At 41.5% G+C, this 12,102-nt stretch overlaps 1 protein-coding gene across 23 annotated transcripts in view; it reads left to right on the plus strand.

Annotated features, from left to right (window-relative positions):
• Nucleotides 1-12,102, plus strand: part of CADPS (calcium dependent secretion activator) — a 463,291-nt gene that overhangs the window by 212,682 nt on the left and 238,507 nt on the right. For all 23 annotated transcript variants that reach the window (XM_044934052.2, XM_044934055.2, XM_044934056.2 and 20 more), the window contains exons 5-6: nucleotides 4,270-4,503; nucleotides 8,845-8,966. In XM_044934052.2, coding sequence (XP_044789987.2) covers nucleotides 4,270-4,503; nucleotides 8,845-8,966 — 356 coding nt within the window. The remainder of the gene's footprint in view (nucleotides 1-4,269; nucleotides 4,504-8,844; nucleotides 8,967-12,102) is intronic.

Consider the following 12,102-nt stretch of genomic DNA (forward strand, 5'->3'; position numbering starts at 1 on the left):
GTGATGGAAAAGTTCTGCTCCCTGCATTGCCAAAAATCAGATCAGAGTGGATCCTCTCCTTCCAGAGAATGATACCACCTCCACCTTAATAAATGTTCTTGGACCTGGCATCTATCCTGGGTCATAAAGTAGCATAGTGTCCAAGCATATAGTAATTTAGTTCAGTTTTTTTCCTGAAAAATGTGTGTAGGGAGCATCTCCCTGACTCTGACCTTTCACAGGTAGCTAAGAACCCAGGGGAATCTGACTTCAAAGAAAAATCTAAATCCCAGGGAGGTTCATTCAAAGGAAAGTAAATCTATGTAATTCATAAAAGCTAAGAAGTGCAATGAAGCCACTTAAGCATAGCTTTGAGTAAAAGAACCAATCCAGGAAGCTGTACTAGCTGTGCTCCAAATGCTTCTAGTATCTGTGATGCTGATTTTGATAATAACTACCAAGACCTCCTTTCTCTCATTTAACACACTCACCCTTCCCCCATCACTCCCTACACTTCACCCATCTCCCAGCATTGTACAGGCCACATTGGCTGGTGATGGTGGGGTGGCCACTGCTGTGGAGGACTTGGCTCTGGCCCATGCTCTGCTGAGCACTGGGAGCTGTACAGCGAGGTGTGTGGAGGGTGCTCACTGCTGAGAGGCCCCGAAGGGTTCACCTCGGCCCTGACGCCACTTGGGGCCAGGTAATCCAGCCCTGTTGTGTGCGCTCTGGGTTTCAAACTCAGTTCTGCTGATTATGGATGGAACTTCTGTATCTCATTTTTTTCCAGCAAATGGGAATAAATGGCAGCACCAGCCTCACTGGGTTGTGGAAAGATTAAGGAGGTAGAGCATATACAGTGCTTAACTTAGTACCCAGTAACCTGTCAGTGCCACGTGGCAGCATGGTCTTTTCTGTGTTCCCCACTATGACTGTGCTATTGTTATTCGAGTGCTAGTAGTAGCATGGTGCCTGACACAATTTGATATGTATATCTGTGTAGGAATATATGTATATATGCATATACATATGTGTGTGTGTAAATATACATATATATGGGCTGAGTATATGTGTATACATATCTATGTATGTCTATGAATGCTCAGTGGTCAAAAAGTATTAATGTGTATTATCTCTTACTCTTCACAATAACTTTTTAAGCTTTGTCATTCACATTTCAGATATAAACACTGTTATTCAGACAGGTGAAGAAACCTGTTCAAAGTCACATAACTAGTGAATGGCAGGCCCAGGATTCAAGGCGAGTCTGTTTCACCGGTGTGGACTGGATAAGGCTCCTCAGTGCCCCTTTGTGCCTGCACATGCCTCTCACACCACGGGTGTCATATGGTGCCTGGGCACTTTCTGGCGAACCCCCCAACCTCTCAGCTGACTCCTTCATTCCTAGTGATAGCCATACTGTCTAACGGGTGCTAGGAGCCCAGGAAGGGTCTGAGACGTTGTACTGACTTGGCACATCTGTAGGCAAGCTCCACATCTGGAGAGTGTCCTTGTACCACAGCCTTCCTTCTGACCATCTATAATGTCAGTTGTGCCTTGGGGTCTAAGGATTCTTTATCCAAGGACCCTTGCCAGCTTTTACATGTAGCTGCTTCATTCTGTATGAGTGAAAATGAAGAGGCATAAAAGCAAAGCAAATGACTGGCAGAGCTGTTAGCACTTTCAAATGCTGTTTTTCAAGATGTTCCCTAAATCCCTCAGTGTGGCCGAGCATCAGTAACTCCAGAAGGAATTGTCCTTGGGAGGCGTCCCCACTGTGGAATGTTATTATCCCAAAACCAAAACGAATGACCGGCAGAGAATTTCTGTGGGAGACTTTCTCCACTCACGTGCTCTGTCTTTCATAAAGCAATATGAATAAGCAATCCTTTTGTCAAGACTGATTTACTTTTATGCTTGGAAATGTAGCAATTGAGATGGACCACTACATTTTCCTTATTTTGGCACAACTTCAGCTTTGAAATATGTTTATAATGGGTGTGCTGCTGAAGACACCACTTTAGAACCTCAGCCGAGATTGACAGAATGCTATTGCGTCTCAAGGCTTAAGTACTCAGAGCAGAAAAATGGCCTTGTTTTCCCTTGCAGACCTCAGTTTTATGAGCCTGTTTTTATGCTGTTGTTAGGAACTGTCCAAGTTCTGGGAGGAGTGATCACTCTGGATTTTTCCAGTATTCTGCTGTATAAAGTTTGGTCGAACCCACCTCTGGGCCAGAGTGGTAGTGTCTATAACCACTGAGTCGTCTTCCAGAGTTTCAAGACTGTGGCAGAGTTTCAAAGCCTTTCAAATGAAAAGGCCTTCAGTGAGTCCCAAAGATGTGTGTGATGAAGGATCACACTTGATAGTAAGGCTGATTGGCAGGAAAGAACCCACTTCCTAGTCAGGATGGTTTTTCTCCCCATCTCTATGGCAACTGCAGGGCCAGCTGCTTCTAGTACAAATTAAAGATACCACTTACCCAGCTCCCCCAATATCCCATACAGATATGAGGTTTGGGCCCAAATGTAAGGAGAAAGGAAATATATGAGTGTAACGGCCTTCAGGCTATTATTATGTAACCTTTGCTGCTTGGCAGCCTTAACATAAATTAACTTACCTCATCCTTCTCTTCACTTGTAAGAAGTGCCATGTTCAAAAAGAGATGGAGAAATATTTGCAACTGTGTTCAGCTTATATAGACCTTCTTAGATTTATGGTTGCCTATTATATTTTTCATGGAAAACCAGCAAATACAAGTGGCCATGTCTCAGCCACATCAGCCCAATGTCAAACTCATCCTCATCCATCACACACTCAGCCCAAGGGTCACCTTCTCTAGAAAGCCACCTCTAAATCTTTGAGGAAGACTTCAGTTCTCATCTACTTTCATCATAGCATCTACCTTGATGTTTCCAATCCGTGTTCCCTGTGATCCAGGTGGAATTCTACCCTGAGCCACAGAGACGGAAGACATAACTCAGGTCTAAGCAATTCAACATGACCCACCGCTGGCCATGGAAACTGGTTCAGGGTATGCACATCAATCAGAGTTCTGAGAATTCTGAGATAAAGATGATCCATCTTCTATGAGCATCACGAGAGAAGATGTTCACTCTTCCTTAGGTATTGTGAAGTACAGGCTTTAGCAACCTTTTTATGACATAAAGAGGAGCCAGACTGAGCATGAAGCCAACTCAGAGAAACCCAAACCCAGTTTTGAAGGAAAAACTCAGTTATAATGATATTGTCTGACTCCTCATTCCAGCCTTGTTGGAAGCTGCCGCTACCCTAGGACATTTTCAAACCAATACATTCCTTTTATTGTTTAAGTCAGTTCAAATTAGATTTTTCTGTCACTTGCAAAAAAAAAAAAAAGACATCAAACTGATTTGACTTGCACCTCACCTGCTCAGTTATGGAGCTGGACTGCAGAGGGCTGATTCTTTGAGAAAGTGATTGATGCAGAGTCTACTCATTCGAGTCATCCAGACAACTTAGAGCTGTGAAGAAACACATAGCCTGGCTAAAGCAAGTTGCCATTACAACTGAACTCTTAAGAAAAGGGAAACTAGGGGAATTTCCCAGTGGTCCAGTGGTTTAGACTCCACACTTCTGCAGGCAGTGTAGGTTCAGTGATCCCACATGCTGCATGGGGTGGTCAAAAAAAAAAGCAAAAAACAAAAACAGAGAGTTCAGTTCTGATACTGAGTTGTTTTATCTTCTTTTCTAAGGAATTTTAATCATGTTTTTCATCACTTCATTAATTTTTCTTGAAAACAGTTAAGTATTCCTCTTAGAAATAGCCACAGGCTACATTTGAAACATCTCAGATGAGCTCCTTTTGAATTATTCATGTGAAAAAATCTCTATAGATATCCAGAAATAAGGTGTCTTTCTGTCTCCTCAACTTAAAAACAACTGACTGCATTTTCCTAAAAAAAGAAAAATTGATTTGAAACCAGATTTGAAAAAACATCACCCTATTTTTCATTCCATAAATCAAATATTCTGATGATAACTTGGGGGGGGGAGATAGAACTATAATAAACATTTCTGTCTTTCTTACTATATATTATGTGTTTCTTACCTGTTAGAGATGATAAATAACTAGAAGGCAGGCAGCTGTCTACTCAACTCGACTGAACATTTTTCTAGCATGTGCCACAGTATCTGGGAAAATTTCACTAGTGGTAGATGTCATCAGAACTCAGGGCTGAAAGATGAAAATCTTTTATGTAAATCAAGTCTTTATTTACTCCATGGCTCATTCCTTTCTTTTTCTTTATAAGGAACGCAAATTTCCCAAGTTCGTATCCAAAGAAATGGAAAACATGTACATTGAGGAGCTGAAGTCATCCGTCAACCTGCTCATGGCTAATTTGGAGAGCATGCCAGTGTCCAAAGGCGGCGAGTTCAAGCTTCAGAAACTCAAACGCAGCCACAATGCTTCCATCATTGACATGGGTGAGGAGAGTGAGAACCAGCTGTCCAAATCAGACGTCGTGCTGTCTTTCTCCTTGGAGGTAAAAAGCCCTAAATCCTTGAGAGCTTCCTGGCAGAGCAGGCCAGACCAGGGTGATTAGATGCATCACAATCAGCTTGTTCTCCTTTTTGCTCCCCAGGAGCAGTTATTAAAATAACAGCTTGCTAGGCATGGGTCAGCTAATCAGCAAGTAATTTCCCATCTCCAGGAAACCATCCTTTTCCTTAGGAAATGCAATCTTAAGAACCACCTATTAAATTTAATGTTGAATCACTTTGCCCATCTTAAAGCAGTTCTGAAGGATTTTGTAAATATCTTGTACAATTTAGAAAGTTTAACATTTTGGTAACCTATGTTCAAAAAAAACAGACAATCTAGCTTCATTTCATGGCAGGTTGACGGTTTTCTTTCTGATTCTCCCTCCCATTGGCTTCCCCATAGAAAGCCCCTTGTTGCAGTGGAGACTTGTTTAGTTTGTCTCATTACCCCAAGAAAGAACCCCTTTGGGCCAGAATTATGGCAGAAGTCTCAACATGTCAGTAGTTGTCTGTCACTTTGACTCACATGTTTGTTTATCATACATGCAATGTAAGGAGTGGATCTGATCTAACTGCATCAGAATTATTAAAAACTGGTTCAGTGTGCACATTCCAGCACCCCCAAAACTGTTGACCCAAATCTCTAGAGGAGGAGAATATAAAATGGTGTGGCCACTTTTGAAAATAGCTTTGTGGTTTCTCAAAATGGTAAGCATAAAATTACCAGGTGATCCAGCAATTCCACTCTTAGATATCTGCCCTAGAGAGATGAAAATACATGTGTCCACAAAGACTTGCTCACAAATGTTTATAGCAGCATCATTCAGTATAGCAAAAAATGGAAACAGTCTAAATGCCTATCAACAGATGAATGAATAGACAAAAATGTGGTACGTCCATAGAATGCTCTTCACCAATTAAAAATTAATAAGCTACTGATACATTTTTTAAAATATAGACGAACTTTCAAAACATTATGCTTAGTGAAAGAAGCCAGATGCAAGAGGCCACATATTATTTGATGCCATTGATATGAAATGTCCAAAAAGACATATATCCAGAAACTGAAAGTAGGTTAGTGTTGTCTAGGACAGGAAGCAGCGATGATCATAAGGAAACTTATTGGGGGAGAGAAAAATGTTCCAAGCAGTGATTTGTTATGATGGTTGTACAATCTAATAAACTTATTGAAATTACCATATTGTGCACTTGAAACGGTGAATTATATGATATGTAAAACATGCCTCAATAAAATTGTCACGAATAAAATCTCCACACGGAGCATAGCCCTGGAACGTGCGTTTTAAGGAGCTATCCAGGTACTCCTTACATACTCCAAAGTTGGAGACCCATTCATAAAATATGAAAGCTCAAACTCTGTAAGGATTTTATGATAATCCAAGATAGGAAACTCAGAGAATAGATCAAATTTCTATAGATTTAATTAAAATTTGTAAAGATTAAATTAACATTTTAGAACATCATTAAGGCTTACTGTGAATGAACTGCCGGTAATTTGTTTTACTGTGCTCAGTTCAGATTGGGATAGTCACATTGCAGTATTTTCAACATGTATTTTGCAAGTGGAAGAGGCAGTATTCAGTTAAATATAGAGCACTTTGTGCATGAAAAAATTACCAGTGTAATTTCACACAAACTTCCTTCCTTTTTTTAATACTGCCACCTGAGATACTGAATGCTTTTTCTTAGGTGTCTTTGAATTTGATTACTGCCAATTAAAGGTGGCAATTTATTCCCTACTGCCTCTTGTCTTCCTACTAAAAGGTGAGGGGAAAGTGGTTTATTGATTTGCATGAAGCTTTTAAGTCTGTAATTTTTTAATTCTTTATCAGTGCTCAATATTAAACAGCTGATTGTCAAAAATACTGATGTGGATGAGTCCCCAGCCGTACCCCCATGTGTACATGATTCAAACAGGTTGTAACTTGTAAGTGCAAGTTCAAAATGAAATGCCCTAGGTTTCCCAAATACTTTGTAATTAGAGCACTAGATTGCTCATCATTCTAAGTCAGCAACAGAAGGCCTTGTGTATCTGTTTGTGAATGTGTTTTGGTGGACACAGGGAGGGGAGCTAAAAAGAGGCAGAGAGAGAGAGGACTGTCATCTCATCAGGGCAGACTAGGTTTGAATTCGCAGGCTCGTACCGGATATATTTTATGTAATTATAGAATTGCATGGCTGGAAGGGACAGTAGAGAACAGTTCCCTGAAGCAGGAGAACTGATGTCCAGGAATACAAGGGGAGTGTCCCTGGGCAGGTGATGGTTAGGGAGAAGTGTTCTGATGAAAACCAGTAGGTATCTGTAGAATCCTTCACCATCATTCACTCAGTGAATCCTCACAACAACCCTTCAGGGCATTTGCAGATATGGAAACAAAGCCTTGGAGTAGTTAGCTGCTAAGTCACTTCAGTCGTGTCTGACTCTGTGCGACCCCATAGACGGCAGCCCACCAGGCTCCCCCATCCCTGGGATTCTCCAGGCAAGAACACTGGAGTGGGTTGCCATTTCCTTCTCCAATGCATGAAAGTGAAAAATGAAAGTGAAGTCACTCCGTCGTGTCCGACTCTTAGCGACCCCATGGACTGCAGCCGACCAGGCTCCTCCATCCATGGGATTTTCCAGGCAAGAGTACTGGAGTGGGGGTGCCATCGCCGTAGTTAAGAACCTTGTAAATCATTACACAGCTAGTGAAGATGCAGGTTCAGGATTTGAACTCAGATCTTTAAAACTCCAAAAATTGTGTTCTTTCCCTAGAGCCTCTCATTTTTTTCATTTGATGGTTCTTTCCACCTAGTGAAAAGATGTTCAGTTACATGCATCGTCTCATTAGATCCTCACACAGTAGCCATAGAGAGAGAGAGAACCTGTACCATTATCCCCACTCTACAGATGAGGAAACTGAGGCTCAGGAGATTTAAAAGTAGAGTGACTTGATGGTCAAGATTTGCCCAGTATCTGATGAGTGGTATACTGGCTTCTGGATCTGCAGCATCAGTATCTGCATCACCAGGGAACTAGTTACAAATGAGAAGTCTTGGGCTCTACCCATGACCTGCCTGTCAGCAGCTAAGTGGGTGAAGCCCAGCAGTGTCTGGCTTATCCTTCTAGGCAATTCTGATTCACACTGAATATGAGAATCCCTGGGCTATTATGCAGAAAATTGACTTGTGAATCCTGAGGCAATGCAGGCCCTATTGTCTTAGGCTTCTTTGAATCGAGCCTGTTAAAGAAGTGTACATTTTTTGCACATCCATAATCCTTCTCCTTGTATAATACCATTAGCTTTTTTGGAGTACAAGTCAGTGATTTGTTAATATCCCTTGGTCTTTATGGATCTCTGAGGCAAGTCATTTGTTCCTGATTTTTAAATCAGTGTCTTCTCCTCTCTTCTCTGCTCCCTTCCCTCTGATGAGTGGCAGTGTGTACCACTAAATATGAAAATAGCAGGTGACTGAATGGAGTTGGAGGGTAGTGGTGGGAAATGCCAGGAGTTGTAAATAATATAACTTGGTCAATCCAAACCCAGCCTTTTTCTCAGTCTAGACAGAGAGTATACAATTGTAGGCTTTTTTTTTTTTTCACTCTACAATTTTAGCCTGCACAGAATTTGTTTATTTTATTTCTCTGTCTTAAAGTTATTGCCACAATTTCAAGTTCAGATTTCTAACTTTGACTGTGATTCAGGTTTCCATTTTCTGGTAGCAGAAGCTGGAGTATTTGGCAATCCATTTGCCTCTAGACTGAAGTAAAGCAAGGCAACAGGGGCTGTAGCAAAGTAGCAGTTGCCCCCTTTAAATGGAGCTCTCCAGTTTGCCAAAGTCCCCATCACTCCCTTTTGCATCTCTAACTCTCATGCCAAATGGTACTTGCCCTTTATCTTAGCACTTGTGTTATCACTTACTTTTTGTAAAGAGGAAAGTGAATTTCTTGGCCTATGTCTCCATCAGGCTCTGAGTTAAAAGCTAGACTATATTTTTTTAAAATAGGAAAGTCTATTTCTTGTGGCAATGAAAAATCAAGATCTTATGTGTTTTTAACACAGAAAAGAGTAGCCCATTCCACTTAATCTGGCTCCTGTGTTCATCTGAGTTAGTGAACCTTGTCTTTCCATCTGGGGGGCAATAAGCTACACTATGAAGAACTGCATCTTTGTGCTGGATATGTCCCAGCATGGCTGGTAGAAACCTGATTGAAGTTCTCAGATACCTGTTGGGGTTTTGTGTATATGCATGAGACAGGTCTTAACGTATCTGTTTTCCTCTGGCTGATGCTGTCCATAGACTTTGACAGAAAACTCTGCTGTGTGCGACTCTGTTTGCAGGTGGTGATCATGGAAGTCCAAGGCCTCAAATCCTTAGCCCCAAATCGCATTGTCTATTGCACGATGGAGGTGGAAGGAGGAGAGAAACTACAGACCGACCAGGCCGAGGCTTCAAAACCAACGTAAGTTGTGTTTCTCCACGGTTCACCTTCCAGGTGGTTCTTCTCACTGGCATCATTTGGGCCAACTCCCAAGTTGAAGATTGATTCCCCCAGAAGATTACAGTGACATCCACCTTGTTTTTTCTCCAGACAGAATGACTTGACTACATTTTCACTTAGCAGCCTTAATAAAGGTTCCAGTCCTTCACAGCAGAGACCAGAAGGAAATGTGAGATACCATCTCCTTTCTGGAGATTTTATCCATTTACCTGACAGAGTTTAGTCATCACCTGCTGGTTTCAACAGGATATGCAGGGGAGCTTGATAGAATTTTTTTTATTATATTTACTAAATAATATTTGGTTTACAGTATAAGCATTTTTTCCAAAATCTTTCTCTGTGTGCCACAGTTATGAATATATCAGCTAAGCAGTACGTTACATGAGGCACAATCCATTAATTTGTTAGGTAAACACATATTTGTTAAGGACTCCCTGTGTGTGTGTACAGTGCACGGTTGCACAGTGGAGAGCAAAGTAGTCTCTCTTATAGCCCAGCAGAGCTTAGAGTTGAGTGGGGGAATAGGAAAAGAGTCTCACAAATTTATGGCTACAAATAGATACAAATGCTGAGAAAGGAGTGCTTTGTGAGGAGACATCAGGGGAACCTGAACCAGTGTGTAGAGACAGATTCAGAGCAGGCCTTCTTGAGAAGTTATAAGACATTTAGGCTAGTATTATAAAAGCTGAGCAAAGGAGTTGGGAGTAGAAACAGCATTCCATGCAGAGTCAGCTTGTGCAAAGGCCCTGTGGTCAGCAGAGGCCCTGTGGCATGGAAGCATTGAAAGAAGGCCAGTGGGGCTGGAGTCCAGAGAACAAGGTATGCAATAATCTGCCACAAGGCAGGAAGGGGCCACACCACGAAGAACCTTGCTAGACCACAGAGAGGAAGGATAGGCATGTATGATTAGACATGTGTTTTGAGAGGATTACCCTGGCTGCAGTAAAAAGGGCTGGAGTCAATGTAGGAGGCCACTTAGGATTCTGTTGTGTTGGTTCCCAGGAGCTATGATGATGAATGTATTTGGGTCAATAGACACTCAGGCTGCAAAAAATTCTTGAGAGATCACTGTTCTCTTCCCTCCCTCCCCACTGCCTCTTTCCTTTTCTATCTCAGTTAAACTAGCCTAGGATAATGAACATCTTTTTTATTGTTGTTAATTCAGAATAAAGTCATAAAAAGGATAACCCCTAACAGCAGCTCTCCTCCTCCAAAGCATTATGAGCTGTTTGGCAGAACATGAATAACGTACTGAGATGTTCAAACAGAACAGTTCAAAGAAAGCACTGAATGTTTCCCTGACTAGGGAAAATCTGAGGGCATTGTGTGCCTTCAAGTGGTTCTTTGTATGAATACGCAAAGGCCTCAGATGCTCAGATCTGGGTGAAATTAACGAATGCGTGGAGGAGGAAGTTGGAACCAAAGCAACTTGTCACACTCCATCCTTCCTCCCTTTTGAAAAATTTAGTTTCAGACCGAAAATGAATGCTGTTTCTTTTTTTATCACCATTGATAAAAATCCCAGTTTTCCCCCAGCTGTCTCCATAGCCTGATCATAATCAATGCTGTTAGGTTGTTGCATTATTTATATGTGCTTTTGGAAAATGTGTTGTGGTGGGAAGAAAAACTTTCTTGGTGTTCATGCTAACATTTTAAGAAGTTGAGCCCAATATAGTGTCATATGTAGAGAAGGAAGGAGAAAACTCTGATTATTTGAACATGCTGTTGTTTGATATCAGCTACTTAACTCAAAATGTAACTCATATCAGTTTATGGGGTTTAAAGGTTTCAGTTGCCAAGGTGAAGGATGAGCTGATTTTCGTGTGCATATGAATGCTTAAAACAGAGTTTCAGATTACAAATATTGAATGCTTTGGTCTACCTATTTGAAATGCTGATGTTTCACATATACATTTACTCACTTCCATACCTGTGAATTATTATGTCCATATTAATAAACATCTCACACTGAAGCATTTTGCTTTTCTAGCTAGAAGTTAAGTTTTTTCTTTATTACTCTTCAGTCAGTGAGTAGGTATTAGCAGAACCCCATAGAGTGCTTGTTTGTATTTTTTGTTTTTTAATACCATAAGAACGCAGCTTTCATAACTATCATCAGGTCAAATCAGTCAGTAGTGGCTAACTAGAGTGCTGTTTTGAGAAGGGTTCTGAAGCCAGATCTATATTCAGAGGAAAATAAAGCGTAATCAATATGATAAAAGAGGCACGAGTGCCTTGTGTTTGCCATTTCTAGAGTATCTCAAAGAGGTCTACCCAAGTTCATGTTTCTTCCTGTCTCTTCCTTTCTCCTTCCTATATGGATTCTCCTTATAAGCTCTGCTCAGCTGCCTTCTAAAGCCACAGTTGTTTCTCCACTCCTCTCTGCCCTTTTCTTATCATAGCTCACTGCTAATACTGCTGCTCTGCCTCCAGTTTCAGCCGACAGGATGAAGGAGCCCGTGCACGTTCATGCAGGTGCATTTTCTTCTTCCCTCTTGTCTGGACTTACTCAGAATCCTCTTCATCATTTCCTTTCTCTGAAGCTTGTATTTCTTCTCCTTTCCTCCTTGGTTCTGCTAACAGTTTTTCCCATTACTAATCTCTAACTGTCATCTCTGCTACTTGATTTTGATTACCCCAAAAAGTACCCTTTGGAGGGTCATCTTTCATCTGCCCTAATAACTCCACTTCATTATCTGACAAATTTAGCCCTTTTCCTGCCCTATTCATCTTCTGATTCTTGTCTCTGACTATTCCTACAACCAACTGATGCCCAACTGATGACACATTCTAAAACCAGGATTCCTGCTGCTAAGTCGCTTCAGTCGTGTCCGACTCTGTGCAACCCCATAGACGGCAGCCCACCAGGCTCCCCTGTCCCTGGGCGAAGAAAAACACTGCCTTATGGTAAGAAAATCCCTCTGCTCTCTTTCACAGGAGGTGGGCAAATATATCCGAGTTCTTGAAACCACAGTCTTTCCCTCTCTACTTGCATGCCTTCCTGAGAAGCTCACTGAAAAGGGGGATTTCAGTGACTCCTGCCTCAGCCCCCTCGTCAGTTTCCTACCAAAGCAGAAACAGTATGTTGCAAATGAAG

This window comes from Bubalus bubalis, chromosome 21 (assembly GCF_019923935.1).
Source record: "Bubalus bubalis isolate 160015118507 breed Murrah chromosome 21, NDDB_SH_1, whole genome shotgun sequence".
NCBI classification, from domain to species: domain Eukaryota; kingdom Metazoa; phylum Chordata; class Mammalia; order Artiodactyla; family Bovidae; genus Bubalus; species Bubalus bubalis.